Source organism: Mastacembelus armatus, chromosome 13 (genome assembly GCF_900324485.2).
Source record: "Mastacembelus armatus chromosome 13, fMasArm1.2, whole genome shotgun sequence".
NCBI classification, from domain to species: domain Eukaryota; kingdom Metazoa; phylum Chordata; class Actinopteri; order Synbranchiformes; family Mastacembelidae; genus Mastacembelus; species Mastacembelus armatus.
Genome location: NC_046645.1, coordinates 10,007,008 through 10,023,787, shown reverse-complemented (window position 1 = coordinate 10,023,787; position 16,780 = coordinate 10,007,008). Strand labels below are relative to the sequence as shown.

Here is a 16,780-nt window from a genome sequence, read left to right as displayed (position 1 = left end):
TCGTATGCCCTTGGCATTCAAAATTTAAATTTATGTGCCCTTTAAAACTTGTAAATCAAGATATCCAGTGGCCTAGAAGTTAAGAATCACACAATTTGACTGCAGTGCCTCCGGTTCATTTCGATCAGGGAACCATTCTGCATGTTGCACACCACTTTTTTCCTTGTATTTCTTGTCTTCATCTGTGTTGCCATTATCAAATAAAGGCAAACAAAATCATATTTACATATTGGAATTTAAAATGACTAAATAGATCTCAAATATATACATAGGTCACATGTGGTAGCAGCACATTTATTCATGTGGGGAAAATGACTCCATATGGTGCCTATCATATCTAGTATTTAATAATGCATTTATTACATAATATCCAATAAACAGGCTATATCCCCAAGAGATTAAAGCCTTGCATGTTTGGGTCTAAGAACCTCTATCTCTTCTCTTATCCTCTCTCACTCAGTGGGGTTTTCCTCTATCTTTACCCCTCTCTGTTCACTTGTCGTCCACTGCTCACATTCCTCCGCTCCCGCCTTCCTTGTTCCCCTTCTTACTCTCGCCGGCTGTGATGTCCTTGAGGGCCTGCTGAAGCTCCCATAAAGCCTGCCGTAAATGGCTCTAATCCGGTAATAAATGGCTGTGTCCTACAGACAAGGGTGTGAGGCTGCTGCAGCCACAGCTTTATCAGATGGAATGGTATTGGCACACATGTGCAAAGACACACACACACACACACACACGCACACACACAATCACAGATGTAATAGAAGCTGCATACATGTGTGTGAGCATGCATGCCCCCCCCCCCAATTTCGTTTTCTGTCTCACTCACACACTCATTTATACAGTTTCAGATGGAATCACACCTGCTCCAATTGTGCTGCTTTTATGGATGCCATGCAAGAGCAGCACCATTATTACCTTTAAATGATTAGAGATGCGACTATGATGCATTATGATGATAGGATCATATAGAGCTGTATGAGCTGTTGCACTGCTCTTTATGCCTGCTGGGATAGACTGTAACTGAATGAAGGAGCAGGGAGGGACAAGAAGAATAGTAATGTGACCTTTGGAGATACTTGGAGTTCACCTGTTTTTAATCAGCAAATACAATTGATTTTTATCTCCCCTGGTTTTATTTGTGTAATACTGTAGTCACTTGGTCCTCTGAGACTGGACTTAAATGTATGTGAGTGTGTGTGTGTGTGAGGGTGTGTGTGTGTGTGTGTGTGTGTGTGTGTATGGGTTGTGGTGGTGGTGGGGGGGCGTCTTACAACCTCTATACTCCTTGTTGAGTTGTAACCCAGAGCAGCGATTTCATTTTCCTGTCATAACGTATATTGATTTTTTTTTTTTTTTCTGTGTGTGTGTGTGTGTGTGTGTGTGGGCTCACAAGTGTGTACTTGTGTAGGTATTTGTGCTCTAAGTTTCTGTTTTTCATCAGTGTATGTGTTTCTCTTCAGGTGGAGCTGACCGGGAGCAGTGTGTTTGATTACATCCACCCAGCGGACCACGTCGAGATGGCCGAGCGGTTGGGAATCAGGCCCCATCTGAGGGCTGAGGCCGGCTGTCACACGGGCCCTGAGAGCGCTTCTAGCTCCGCATCCACCTCCTCCCTGGCTGGTACCCCTGAACCTGGTACAAATTATACAGTCATTTTGTAATGAGGGAACTGAGAGAAAAACAAAAGGATTATATCCAATACACTCACTGAACTCAATTTGTAGCATCAAAACAACAAATAACAACAAAAAATAGAATCAGTCATTGAATTGGTTGCAAATATTTGTTTTACCTGTCGTTCTCTTATACCCTGCAGCTCCATCTAGTCCTCACTCTCCTGCCGACGAGCCTCCTGACCGTGGCTTCTTTATCCGGATGAAGTCCACTCTCACCAAAAGAGGGCTGCATGTCAAGTCTTCTGGATACAAGGTACAAATGTCTGAGGAAAATGTTATCATAATTTGAAAGCATAACTCATATTATATACACTTTCTGGTTCACCTGCTTGTTCTTAGCAGGACAGAATAACAAGGAGACCCTTGTCATTTTGTTTTGCACTCCCAGTGTTTCACAGCACTGTCAAACTGGTTGTTTTCGGTGTGTTTTATGGCTGTGACCTTATTTCACTCTGGACTGCTGCACATAACAGGCTGTTTGCAGCACTCACTGCTGTAACACGAGTGCTGCTGTGTTCTCTGCCTCACGATCCGGCTTTGTGTTGTGTTTATGTTCTGTGTTTATTGATGAATGTTGTAAATCGAAGCTCTTTTTTTTTTTTTTTTTTTTTTTTTTTTTTATCCTGAATTGTCTTGCCATACATCCGTCAATTCATATACCATTTGATTCCTATTTTATCCTGCTGTTGTCTTCTGCTTGTCAGGTAATCCACGTGACAGGACGAATCCGCTGCCGTCCTGCACTTGTGCCAGGCTCCACACGTTCAGTACGCCGACCGATGGGTTTGGTGGCACTAGCGCATACGCTCCCGCCCTCAACGCTTAATGAAGTCCGGATGGAGAGCCACATGTTTGTCTTCCGAGTGAACATGGACCTTCAGGTTACATATTGTGAGAACAGGTAGGGGTTTTGTATGTGTTGTGAAGTTTAGATGTATGCACAGTGACTCTCCCTGTATTTCTTAAAAATGTCTTGTGCTCCTGTTTGCAGTGCTCCCACTTTCATGTTTTTTCATGAGTATTTTGCAAGTGACCCTGCCAGAAGGGGTTTTAGACAGCACACATGCTTCTGTTTAGCAAACCAATGTGGATTTTTTTTTTTTTTTCTTTTTCTTTTTTACAGGATCTCAGAGTATATGGATCTGACTCCAGCAGAAGTAGTGGGACGTACCTGTTACCACTTTATCCACGTTGAAGACCTGGAAAACCTTCGGCAAAGCCATGAAGACTGTGAGTCACATCCATATGTACATGTTGCATATGAGTTGTACCCTCCTAGAGCCTGTTGAAATCTCATTTCAGTCCTGTGATAGGCGCCCTCTGCTGCTGTCATCATGAACTGCCAAACTAATAACTCTGATCCTTCCCATTGCTCCCTGTTTTCCAACCTTTTCTTTCCACCTGCCATACTTCTCATCCCAGTGCTGAGGAAAGGACAAGTAGTGACAGGTTACTATCGCTGGCTCCAGAGGAGAGGAGGTTACCTGTGGATCCAGTCCACTGCCACTGTCTCCATCAACCACAAAGCCCCCCACGAACGCAACGTCATCTGGGTCAACTACGTCCTGAGGTCAGTTCAACCACAGCAGAGACACAGTCTGTACTCCAGGACCGCTGAGTTTATACAATCTATGCAGGCACCATACTGTGTACAGAGATCCTTTGAAGGAATAGATGATGAAATACAGTGGGATTTCTGGAAGAGCTTCACTCCATATGAGAAAGCTAATGAGGATACTATGAAATTAATGACATCAAAGCAAAGCACATCACCAAATCCTATTGAAATGTATGCTTTTATGTACATATTTAATATAACTAAAGTTTAATGCTAAATTATAAGACTATTTCATCTCAAAATTGTATATTTTATACATTCATAATTATTTTTTTATTCATTGCTGACATTTTTCATAATTATCAAGAACGGTATATGTCAAATATACACAAGTAATTCAATAATGAGACATAACCCAGAGCTTTAGAAGCTTTCACTGCTTGTAGTTTTATAATGGCAGTCCAATTTCAGGACTTTTTTTTTTTTTTTACTTAGTTGTCAATTCAAATACTAGTATACATACTATATACAATAACCAAGAATGAGTAAAGGTTAGCTGCAGATGTGTTGTTAATCCCAATTTAATGCCATTACTCTGAAAGAGCAGATATGTTTTTAAAAGGTTTTGAAACTGATTAAGGACAATTCAAAGCAGTGTGCTCTTAGTTTGTATTTAATGTACTAAATGTCTAAATGTAAAGTATTAGTTTTGTTTATGGCTTTATTTATTTACTGCACAGACACAACAACTGCAGTAATCTCAACAAAATATGCTTTTCCCTTATTTCCCTCTTGTACACACACACACACACACACACACACACTGATGCAAATATACTCAGAAGACAGATGCACACTTTGTACATACACACACACACAAACAAAGTACATCACAAAAATGTGTGCACAGTGACAGTGCAGTCAGACAAAAACAAGAAGTGTAGGCTGAATTTCAATGCTAATTGGACTGAAGCTATATAATTACAACAAATGGATGTCAGAATTTTGGGGCTGAATGGTGTTTTAGTTAATTAGTGCTGTAATTACAAAAGCTCATTAACTTCTCCAACAGCCTCCTCCTTGTCTGAGCTTAACTGTGTATAGGTGGGCTGCTGCGTGGAGCAGGGGGTGTGTGTGTGTGTGTTTTTTTTTTTTTTCTGTGTTGTAGGGCGGGGTCTGCCAGTGTGTCTGTTTGCATGTGTGAGTGCGCGCGTGCGTGTGTGTGTGTGTGTGATAAGGGCTATTGTTTGGACAATTGCGTGTGTGTTAGGTGGAGGTTAGAAGTGTGTGAGGCAGTTTGGCTGTTAGAGGTCGTCATTAGGCTGATTATATGTTGTTCCCATCGCTAAGTATTCACTCAAATCAGCACAGCACTAGTGTTTTTTTTAAGCTGTAAGTGGCTTTAAGTGGTAGATGATCATTTGTGTATACATCCCCTCTTTCTCCTTTTCCATTTTCACTTTCTATCCCTCCTTCCATCCATCTGTCATTCCAGTCGAACAGAGTTTCCCGACACTCCCCTGGATCTCCTGCAGCTACCAGAGAGCATTCGAGCAGAGAGGCTTCGAGTTAGCTCATCTCCCACCGATAGCTCCCCACAGACCCGAGGTAGGAGGTTACCCACACATTACTGCGTTGCCATGATGCCCACTGACACACAGAAACACTTGCCTGTACCTCTTCTTTTAATAAAAATCTCCTGTCCTTTGCAGGCTCACAGCCGGTGAAGAGCTCAGTGGGTAAGAGTGACCCTGACACTAAAGGCAGAGATAAATTCACCACTGCTGCCATCCAATCAGAGGACAGGAGGAAGCGGTTGCTGAGGTCAGACCCTGAGGGTGCTCCCCCTGAATCCCGACGCAGAATGGAAGAGCTCCGTCATGCCGAGGAGAGCATATCAGCCTCCTCGGACGTGGCGAGCGAAAGCGATGGGGAGGAGGAGGACGAAGAAGCAGAGTGGGATCAGGGGGGAGACAGTGACAGATTGAAACAGGAAGACGGTGGGGGAGGAGGTAAGCACAGCAGGGGAAGAGACACCCTAACCCGAGGGGAGAGGGGGGGGAGGGTGCACAACGGCCGGGCTGTGATCCAGCAGCTGAAGAGTGTAGTGACCCCATCTCCCCTGTCTGGCAGCCCCAGCATCAAGACTGAACATGAAGCCTTGGCCACTGGGGGGCGTTGGGTGTCACACACACAAACCTCCACCTCACACACGCACACGCACACCACCCAGCCCCAACCCTCACATGCGCACACACCCTCCAGCAGCCTCAATGGTGACAGCCCCACCACCCCGATCCCTGACTCTTCTTCTAGCAGTGAAGCACCGCCGAAAGGTTTGTTCACTCCCCCGTCCCCTGCCTTGTCCCCAGCCATGTCTGTGTCCTCCCCGCTGCCCCGTGAGGAGAGAGCCGTGTCAGGGTCAGTCAGCAGGAGCAGTGGCAGTAGCGGTGGTGCAGGTAGCGGCCCTGACTTTGAGCTGCTCCAGAGACTGGCTGCAGGTGGTGCAGCAGGACGGGTCCTCTTCCACCCCCTCGCCCTGGGTCCACAGGGTCCTCAGAGCCTCTATGCCCCCAGCACCATCCGCTATGCTCCACCTGAGCTGCCCCCCTCCCACCACCACAGCGCAGGACACAGTGATGGCCTGCAGCTACGTTCTGACCACCACAAAGGACCCCCGCCAGCCTTCTTCCCCCACCTACAGCGGCTAGCCGGCCTGCCACCCTTCAGTGGTTTTTCCCCGTCTGACAGCCCATTCTCCTCCAGCCTGCCCTTCTGTATGAATGGACTGAGGGGGGCTGCAGGCTCTGAGGAGGACTGAGACCAGGGAAGGGAGGGGGTGAGATGAGAAGGAAAAAAAAAAATAAAGATGAAATGAAGTGACAGAACAGAAAGAAAGACACTGAAAAGGGCAGGAGAGACAGAAGTGGCAGGACATTTAGCCTCTAAGGACGTTACTAATTGGACAATGAGTTGAATAACTGCGATCTAAAGTATGTGACAAGTTGCCGCCATGGGGAATTACTGTGTCTGTCTATCGTGGACAGCTGACAGTGACTCTCCGAGAAAAGGGGACATGGAAACTTTTGACTGACTGTCCCACAAGACTTTCTGTCTCTACAATAATGAACTCTGCTTTATGTCTTTCTCTAGATGACCGTGTTGATTTCTGTGTCTCTTCCACTCAGAGAAGCCATATTGTATATAGAGACAAAACCATAAAGACCCTCAGTTCAGACCCTCTTTACCGCCACTCCAATTAACCCAATCAACCCTAAAGCCAGTAGGAAGAGACGGACACTCGTCAGTAGGGAAGAAAGTCACTTTGGAATATAAATTTTTATTATTGCAGTATTATACAAATCATCTCTTACACTGAGATGAGGTGAGAATTTGATTATAGGGTTTCCCTTAAAATCAATGGAGACAGCCCTCTGGTGTTTTTGTATTGAGATTCAAAATAATAATAATGATAATACAAAAATCAAGTATTCATCAGTCAGCCATACTTAAAGCACACTGTTGGGACAAAAATATTAAAAAAAAAAAATGTTATCCCAGACATTCTGTTATATATAAGGGAAGAAAATGCAATGCAGACCGGATATTATTTCTATTGTTTAATTATAGGAAGATCATTTGGTTAACTGAGTATTAATTATAGTATATTGGTGTATGATGCTGCGATTGTGTCTGTGTATGAAAGCCATATTCTTGTTTTTTTTAAGGTTTTTGATTTTTTTTTTTTTGAACCAGATAAAATAGATGATGTGAAAAACGCATCTAGACAGATAAAATAACTTTTCTTTTATTAGATGCACAACATCATCCAAATGCCTCTTTCACTGTTCTTTACAAATCAGATAGGTCTGAATATGTTTTTAGGAAGGGGAATAGTACTGGACAGAAGTGTTTTATCATCATTTAAACCTCCGTGTTTCTCTGAGCACTTACCGACATTTGTTCAGACACGAACTCTAAACATTTCATCACAAAACACCCACCGTGTGATCCTGTTAAAACAGAAACAATGCCTGACTCACTAATATCGTAGCCTGACCACAGTGGTAATACAGGGGATAAATGTTCATTCTAAAAGTTTGATAGATAAACAGACCACATACATGCTCATTGAAAGACGACTATTAAAAGTCGATAAAAATAACTAGAATTGTTCTGACCTTGGTTTCACCTTTATTCAATCAACTGGAAAAAAAAAGTATTTCATTAAAAAGTGTGAACATAAACACTTAAGATCTTTGTTTCACACTGGTTAATTAGAATTGCTTTTAAAATTAAAAAGCAGAAGATTTTGTTTTTTTTATTTAATTGAGTGTTTAGAATATTTCATCTTCCATTTGAACTAAAATAAACCACAAACAGTTTGGTTGTGGTCTCAAAGACACTCAAAAAAAAAAAAAAATGAAGAATTTAAATGGAAAAATGTAATGGTATTTTAAAATGTGATCCCTTTTGACATAGAGTAGTAATATTTTAACAATAAGAATAAATTATATAAATATGCAGAAATAAAACGGATAATTCTCTGGCACTTTGGAATAAAGTCCTATAAAATCAAAATAAACTTCAATTTATATCACCTGTTAAAAACAAGTCTTCAGAATGACGCCATAGTATCAAACACTGTACTAAATTGCTTATGTTGGGTTCGACAGTCTGATCTGATAGCTCAGCTTATGAGGAAGTCTCTGATGTCTGACAGAAAAATAAGAAAAAAGAAATTTCTAACTGTTCAGATCTAATGTGCACTACACACCCGTACTGATGCTGTCACTTACAAACGCGTGTGAGCGCACATATTCTCGGGTGTTTAATGGTACAATGTGAGTGTGAATGCGTGAGTGTGTGTTTGCTTGTACAAGTGTGTATGTTTTGTGTATGTTGTTTTTTTTTTTTAATTAAATAGCTAACCCTTTGCCCATCACTGTGAACCTAACGTTATCCTCCCATCTTTGTGAATATTCCACCCACTCATCAAATAAAATGAACAAATGTAAAAAGAAAAACAGTGATACAGATGACGATAACAATAAAATATTCCAGTAGAGGAGCACAATGTAAGGTTTTCTTGTTATTTCCTTTCTTCCGTGCAACACGTATATTCAACAACAAGGTATATTAAATGTATGACTTTATTTGTTCCTATGTGATTGAAATGGATCATTTGGGACAAATAATTTAATACAAAAAGTTTTTTTACCTCACTTAACATTTGCACACATTTAATTCAACAGTTACTTATATTCAGCTCTTTCACAAAACATCAGTATTTCAGGAATTTAGCAGACACTCACATACAGCCTTTCACTATATGTTTGACACTAATATATATTCAAACCACACACAACCAGAAGCAACACAAGGGACAAATTTGTGGTAGAATAAATATAAAAGATTCCAAGAAACAAAGACATGGTCATAAATTGGTCTGAAAATAACGGAGAGTACATGGATAGTGTCTTACTTATGAGAGACTATATGCAGGCGTGCATCACTGTGTGTGTGTGTGTGTCTGTGTACATTGGTAGTTTGCATGTGAGTCTGTATGTGTGCATCTTCATGAATTTGCGAGTGTGTGTGTTGTCTGAAGCAGCCCCAGGGAGGGGCTCTGACATTGAAGACGGGTTAAATCCTGTTTTACATTCAAGTGGCAGGCCCTAGTTCATTAGAGTGAGGATCATTCCTCCTCAAGACCAAAGGAAGCGCATACTAAACAAGAGCAGTTGTTGGGGAGAAAATGCCATTGTACGTGCAAAACCGTATGTACTGTATAAGTGGGTGTGTGTGTGCTGATGTGCTTTGAGCGGAGCTGCAAAATAACCACTGGTTTCCTCTTTATCACATCTGTTTTTTGTGGAGTACACTCTTTATAAAGCTCAGTAAAGATGCAGCTTTTACAGTCAAAATCATTGTGCATTTGTGTCACCATGCGTGTGTGTGTGTGTGTGTGTGTGTGTGTGTGTGTGTGTGTGTGTGTGTGTGTGTGTGTGTGTGTGTGTGTGTGCGCAAGCCATGGCAGCTCTCCTGACTGTCTTCTACTCAGCCTGTCAGTAGAGTCACCCATACACCCTCTCTGTCACTGACTTTGATGGCTTATCTTACCCTCTGAATTGGAGTCACTCTCCCGAGGGAAATACCTCAGCACATGTAAATGCACTTGAAGGAGTGAAAATATGGGTGGAAATAATAGAGTGCATGATGGAGGGAGACACCCAGACAGCTTCTACCTGACATGGACTTACTACACTTCCACAACTCTCTTTCCTCCATCTCTTCACTACCACTTCCACTATTTCCATCTTTGTCATTGTTTCCCAGTAATCATCTTTTTCTCCTTTCAGCCAGGAGAAGGCCAATCCATACTTTATGCAGTTCTCCAGGCATATCCTTTGATCCATACGTATGGCATTTAACACCTGAGAGCAGATGAGCAATCTGCACTCAAAACAAGCAGAGGTTACGGCTCCTACTTTCAGGGCTAAGATTAAAGATGTGAAGCTGTGAGACTCGACCTGGACCCAGAGCTGTGGCTGGTGTTGTGGGTTCTGTAGCTGCTCAGGGTCTGGGGTAGATGGTGTTTGTCAGTGAGGGCGCGTCTCCTGCCTCTGGGCACCCTGCCCTTTAGACGCGCCAGGCCTCAAGAGCCTCCTGCATGCCAAACAGACCTGTGCAGTCAAATGCAGCCATGGAGGAGAGAGGAGGAGAGGAGGGAGGGGAGGAGAAGCGAACGTGAGAAGGAGTCCAGAAAGAAAGCACTCGAGGGCGAAAGGGTGGAAGACGATCAGAGGGAGAGAGCCAAGGAGAGGAGCTCGAGGGGAGAAGGTGGGTTGCTGGTCACACTGCAGCAGCCATCCAGACACACCCTGCATGTGAAACACAACTGCACTGAAATGCCCTGGGAATCAGTGAGAGAGAGGTGGGAGGAGAAGAGAGTGAGAGCAAAGGAGAGAGGAGAGGAAGAAAGGGTGACTCTGAGGTGAGTCTCAACAGCAACATTGTGTGTCGATGGCTGGGAGATATCACAGACCTTCGCCCTAACTCAGTCAGTGATACTTATCACAGACAGTGCCCCCCATCATCAACACTCCCCCCCACACACACACACACACACACACACACTACATGCTGATCAGTTCATATATTCATACATGCTTGTAGATGAGCAGCTCATTATAAAAATTATGCATGTACAGCATGTGTGTATGGCCAGTTTGTACATCTTGACTCCAACTGCTGGGAGAGGAACTACTGTGTCTGACAGTATTACGCATCATATCAGGCCTTGTTTGCATAATTTTAAAAAATATGACAACTTCTTAGGAGGTATTGGGTTATATGTACAGGCATCTATTTGTGATGATAATTTGCTGCAATTGAATGTGTTTGATCAATTTTATTTTAAAGATCCAGAAAAGGGTGTATTTTCTGTATGGCTGTTCTGTACCTAGATCAAAGTGAAAACACTGACCTCATGTCCTCTATACTTTTTCTGGAAATGTACGAGCGTGTAAGTTGACATTCCTCATTCTACAATTGTGCTCTTTTATATATCGATGACACTATTTTTATACTGACTGTGAGCTACATTTAGTTCAAACAACAAAAGAAATAAGACAGAAGAAATTCATTGTCCACAGTTTTACCCCAGAGGCTTTATCCAGCCATTAACACCTTGTGTAATATAATTACCTCTGATCAAACACAGCAGAAAAACCACCTGCCCTTAATCTTGTATAAACCCTCCACACAATATTGTATGTGCCACCAAAACAGCTCTGACGTTGAAGGTCCCATCAGAAGCAGAGCCTGTAAGTCCTCTGAGTCATGTGATGGGGCCTCTGTGGATCAGACCTGTTTTTCCAGCACATTCCAGAGATGTAAAAGAACACATGAGCTTTTTGAGCAGGTGCTGCATGTCATAGTGAGGAAAGCAGTGAAAAGACAGGAGTATTGAAGAGAACCTGTGACAGGTTTATTGTAAATTAGATTATTATAGAATTATTCAACCTACTGATGTGGAGCAGAGCGAGCTAAGTGCTAACTAAGTGGAGTCTGGGCAGAAACGTTTAAAAGAAGCCGGACTGTTTAACACTGCATTTCTCCAAAGAAAGTCCAACTGTAAATGTGTCAAATAGATATTCACCCTTTCTCTTATAAGAATTGACAATGAGCTACTAATTTCTCTCTCAACATTTGTTAAGCACATTTCTTCTAAAATACTAAATTATTTTTTCCTTATAGCCTATAAGGGAAAGGCACACCCTATAATATTGTTTGGCCAGCCCAGCAGTCTGTTAAATACTGACAGTATAAATGTAAACATACTGGTGAATATGGAACTGAAAAAGGGAAAATGTGGAGGGGGACGGAGAAAGATGCAGCACAGATCCAATCCAGGAGCACTACTGAATGTTACTGTGTGACTGTATGCTGCACCATACACCATACATTTAGCCGTCTGTGTCAATGTTAGAATGTAATGAATAATATAATATTTGATGCTCTTGTCAGACACTCCGAATAATGCTTGTTTCGTGAATTTTTTAATAACAGGTGAACCCAAGGACCAAACGGATACATGTGTGTGGAGCAGAGGTATGTTATGGAGTTACTGACTGGATAGAACTATAAAAACCAGGCATCTTGAAAATCAGGGCACAGAGAAAGGGGGAGGTTGGATACAGAGCTCCTGACAGATGTGCGAAACAGGAGAGACTCAGAAGACAATAATGAAAAGAAAGCAGAGACAAATTTGAATCAATTCATACAATTTTATTGAAAAAAGCTGGACAAATATATAAAATGTATAATTATGTGGTAATCATTGCTTGAATCCAGCTTTTCTTTTTGCTTTATTGGGAAGAAAACCTTGGAAAATTAGATACATCATATTACCGTATTTAATAGATTAATAGAAGTTGAACAAAAATTTTAGATTGTGTATTCAATGAATAATTTATCATTAGACTAACTTGTTGTGACAGTTTTAATTTGACGAAGCAAACTGAGGCCACTTGACAGAAAATTTCCCTGAGCTGTTTTTTGTTTGCCGGTCCGCCCCAGCCCATCAGAGTCTGGCCCTTGTCAAAGTCACTCAGATCTTTACACCTGCTCAGTTTCCTTCCTCCAACATATCAATTTCAAGAACTGACTCTTCACTTGCTCCCTGATATATCCCACCTTTTGATAGGTGCCATTGCAAAGAGCCAATCAGTGTTATTCACTTACTGCTGGTTGTAATGTTGTGGCTGGTCGGTATATGTATTTACACACTTCACTGAATAAACAAAATCTGAACTGAATGACAAGTAAATTTAGAAACCTTCCACTGATGTTTTGACTCTGCTCCACTGTGTGGGTCATGAATCATGATCATGTGGACCCCGGGTCTATTTAAATGTTAAAAACACACACGTCCATTGAAGGTTTAACTGTTTCAGCAATGATTTCTTCTTGCTTTATTATCGTATGTACAGTAGGTTGCGTTAAAAGTGTTGCATACACAAAAGTAAAGAATAACACAAACTGTATTATCAACATCTCTGCACTATCAGCTATTCCTTAGATCCTTTAAAACAGCAATTATGGTTATCAACAAATGGTGAAATCCAGTCACAAGGTAAAATGGGTTTATGGTTACCTTTATAATAGTGTACATGTACTGTATATCAACAGAGCAAAATATATAACCATAGAAAACCTGTGATAAATACTGTTTCCAAAAAGTCTATAGAGGTACTATAATGACAAACACAAACTGACAAGAAGGCTATTGCCCTTTAAAAACCGTAACTTAAACCTCTGTAAAAAATAAATTTAAAGCCCTCACTGATTCGCAATAAACTAAAAGAGACAGACCGGAAACATGAACAGAGTTCATCCATTCCTTCTCTCACAGCATATCATCACCAGCGTGTTTCATTTAAAGACTCATATGAAAACTTCAAGTAGTCAATTGCAGTAAATTATATATTGAACTTGAGGAGAACACAAACATTTGGCTGAGAAGAATGATTGCAAACAGTGCAGTGAAAGGTAAACAAACATATATGGCTCTCGGTGAGTCTTTGCAAAGTGTCTGTGAATATGAGGATGTAACAAAAATTCAAAATCCATACAAATTTCACACCAATTGATAATGTAAGCGAAGCAGCTTTGAATATATAAGAAATCTTACAAATAGCTGATCTATTCACCAGAAGTGAATATAGTCAAACCACCTAATTATCACCATTTTTCAGCATATTCTCAGATAACTTTTCCAAAAGGTCTAAAAGTTTTTCTTCACATTTACAATAATCTTTATATCAATATGACTAATATCAATAATAGTTTTGTATCTATAGACTCACACACAGCCTGCACACAAACATGCAGGCTGGTTGCATGCGCGCGCACACACACACACACACACACACACACAAATAAAGGGAAACCCTGAATCAAAGCCACACGTGCACATCCTTTCTGCTCACATCCCTGGAAGCTCTCTACTTATTCGGCCCGTTGCCATCATTGTCCTCAGCGTCATGGGAGCCTCGGTAACGTCGGAGTTCACGCTTCTCGCGACACTCCTGACACTCTTCTTCATCCTCCCCCTCCTCATCCACATGGATGATCTCAACCTCCAGGCGACCAATATATAGAGATACCGCACAGAGCCAGAAGAGGGCGACGCTGCTCACCACGGTGCCGTGGAGCAGCAACGCTGGCACAGACAGCAGCATCATCCTCCGCAAGGCGAAAAGGCTGCCAAGGTACGAGGCGCCACCAAACGACACACACACACCTCCCAGGATAAAGAAGGCTGAGGAAAAGCAGAATTACACGGCATTACTGTAGAGATTTTAATTAAACCTGTTATGTAGGCTAAAGGCTAAATCTACTACTAGATGAAAATTAAAGATGGTGTTTCATGTTTTCATGAGATTACATGTTATGAATAGGATAAGATGCTTCTATTCTATAGCTAATATTAACCTTATGAATTCATTTCATATCATGACTGTTAAGGTTTGTTTTCAGGGTTTATCTCACATAAAATGTAATTGTTTCTAATACTTGAAACTGTTATTTCAGGTTAACATGACATTGTTTACAACTAGGTATCAAGGATCCCAAGTTCTTTTCACTTAAGGTGATTTTAGTCAGAGAAATTAATTAAATTATTAATTTTAAAACCTACTGAATGAATCTCTTAGAAATAAATTTTAGGACAATATATATGACATATATTACCCTGAGGTATAAGGTTTGCAGCAACTCTCTGTTTTTAAACTTTAACCACAGTTGCTGCACTGCCACAGAGCTTGGTCTTACAGCACTACCGTACATAAAACCAAGTATCGGAGCCTGTACCATATCCTGCTTCTCGTCCCATTTCACTCTGGACAAATGCGATGACTCCGATCCCAGTGGCCAGCAGACCGTTCCTGAACCACGAGAGGAATCCTGCAAAACAGTAAGAACCAAATGTCTGACACGCAGCAGCCTAACTGGAAATCTGTGCAGAGAGCCAGAATCCATCTCACTGTTCACAAGAAAAACGTCACCTGCCACAGTCTGTTCGAACCTTTTTGAGTGTGTTTACACTACAGAAGTGCACACTGGATGATGTCGGTATGTGCACTCAAAAGCACTCCACTTTTGCACGTGCTGTTGATGTAAACTCTTTTTCCCATAATGCAATGCACAAAGAGAACAACTGCAAAACCAAGGCACTGTAGATGATCATTTAAGACAGCTCAGAGATTATTTTGTGGAGGTGGGAGGGGAGGTATAAAATTTTACAGGAAATCTTTTCTCTTTGTGAAGCTTCATTAGCAGTAGAGCTCCAAGGTTGTAGTTTTACTCATATCCATGAGCAAACATGCAGTATGCAGCAGTGGACCTGCCATAGTGTGTACACATCCACATAGCCCTGCAACCTCAGGTCAGTGTTGCAGTATTTACAACAGTACCTAAAGACAACATGTGGAAATTAACAGAGATGTTTGGATACAAATATTTCTGTTTTGTTTCTGTTGCTTGACCTAAAATAAATGTATCTGACTGATTGAAGATCAGTCAATTAAATGGTCTTTTCACTCCGGCTCACTAGATGATGACAACTGATGTTAGTTAGTGCTATCAGCTAATAACAATAAAGATAACATGAAGGCAGTGAAGTAATAAGGATACCGGTGTAAGCGAAACCCACACAGTGCTGAGACGTGGTCTGCTCAGGCAAAATGAAAACACATGTGTGAGTGAACTGTGAAAATGTGACCCTTCAGGGGCCCGGCCTCTGCTGCAGGCTGGGAACCACTGGACTGAACTACCAAACTACCTAAGTTGTTGTTCTCTGATGCTGCTACATGTGCATTACTGCAACACTATGCAGACTTTAATACTTACAGCTGAAATAGTAAGTTGGTTTCAAAGCCAAAATATCCAACACTTCTTTTCACTTCTTCTGCTTTACACGTCTTCTGCTTTTTTTTTTCCTCTTATATGATCATAAACTTAATATTTATTCTATATTTAGGCTTTGTATACTGCATATACAGCCTTTAACTCAGGCTCTAGGAAACTGCTGTGGAAATGTGAATATAATGTACAGTAAAATGTTCATGTTACCTGTTTCATGGGACTTTCTCAGCATCTGTAAGAATGAGATAAGAAAAGCTATTGGCGACATCGGCCTCTAACTGAATCAGGATTTAACACCATATATTTATCGGTGATTTCAATAAGACTCTCCGGCTGGTTTTTCTTCAGAGGAGACACTAAAGTCAAATTTGTAGTAACACGCAGCTGTTTGCTTTTTTCTTTCTTTCTAAAAAGCTCACTCCATGATGTGAATATAATAAACCATTTTCCTCCCGGGACAGCTCCTACCAAAGCGTCCGCCTTGTCCAGGTCTGTCAGCTGCTGGTTCTGCTGCTGCTCCGGCCCCCGGTTCTTCCCCCACGGTCCCTTCTCCCCGAGCCCCAGCCGGGCCGAGCCGTGCAGCCTCCGCAGCGGGGCTCCGGCGCAGGGAGGCCGGACCAGCCGCACGATCCCGGAAAAGTGAGACACGGCCCGCGGCAGCTGCCTTCTCATGAACAAAGTGAGGAAAGCCATCACATCACTCGGCTGCAAACACGAATTCCAAGCAAAAGCAAAACACAACCTGTGAACTCTGACACGGAAAGACTCTTCTGTAAAAAGGTGAGTGGAATGAACGCAGCGCCACCGTGCGACTCACGAAATATAGAAGAGGTGCTGTTTGGATTATTACTTTAATGCACTGCTTTTTCGTTATATTTATATATATATATATATATATTTTACTGTGTTACGTTAGTATATATGGACATTTCCCCTCCAAGTCAGGAAGAAGCTGAAATTGCATATTTTGACCACACGAGGGCGACAGAATACAAAGCTTAGTAATATAGAACAACAAACTATCTAAACTCAGACAAAACAACCGTCAGAAGGATTAACAAATAAATAAATATAGATAAAATATATAATAACGCCTTATCAACATAAAATA

The 16,780-nt window shown here is 41.6% G+C and overlaps 2 protein-coding genes across 2 annotated transcripts in view; one reads left to right on the top strand and one right to left on the bottom strand.

The window, feature by feature from the left end:
- npas1 (neuronal PAS domain protein 1) overlaps positions 1 to 6,995 on the top strand; it is a 36,012-nt gene extending 29,017 nt beyond the window's left edge. The window contains exons 6-12 of the mRNA XM_026294860.1: positions 1,464 to 1,638; positions 1,820 to 1,932; positions 2,384 to 2,580; positions 2,803 to 2,909; positions 3,102 to 3,249; positions 4,733 to 4,845; positions 4,950 to 6,995. Of these exons, the coding sequence (XP_026150645.1) occupies positions 1,464 to 1,638; positions 1,820 to 1,932; positions 2,384 to 2,580; positions 2,803 to 2,909; positions 3,102 to 3,249; positions 4,733 to 4,845; positions 4,950 to 6,058 (1,962 nt within the window). The 3' untranslated portion in view covers positions 6,059 to 6,995. The remainder of the gene's footprint in view (positions 1 to 1,463; positions 1,639 to 1,819; positions 1,933 to 2,383; positions 2,581 to 2,802; positions 2,910 to 3,101; positions 3,250 to 4,732; positions 4,846 to 4,949) is intronic.
- A 5,689-nt stretch (positions 6,996 to 12,684) lies between these two features.
- On the bottom strand, positions 12,685 to 16,442 carry tmem160 (transmembrane protein 160). The gene is made up of 4 exons (XM_026299078.1): positions 16,138 to 16,442; positions 15,877 to 15,901; positions 14,617 to 14,709; positions 12,685 to 14,065 (listed from the first exon to the last, which is right to left on the bottom strand). The coding sequence occupies exons 1-4, from the start codon at positions 16,360 to 16,362 to the stop codon at positions 13,749 to 13,751; spliced, it is 660 nt and encodes a 219-aa protein (XP_026154863.1). The 5' UTR covers positions 16,363 to 16,442; the 3' UTR covers positions 12,685 to 13,748.
- Positions 16,443 to 16,780: the final 338 nt, after the last annotated feature.

Excerpts from the sequence above, each read along its gene's own strand:
- tmem160 (XM_026299078.1), bottom strand. The coding sequence starts at position 16,362 with ATGGCTTTCCTCACTTTGTTCATGAGAAGGCAGCTGCCGCGGGCCGTG. Across the intron at positions 14,710-15,876 it reads GAGAAAGTCCCATGAAACAG|GATTCCTCTCGTGGTTCAGG; the intron begins GTAACATGAACA and ends ACTGTTTTGCAG. Across the intron at positions 14,066-14,616 it reads GGGACGAGAAGCAGGATATG|CCTTCTTTATCCTGGGAGGT; the intron begins GTACAGGCTCCG and ends GCTTTTCCTCAG.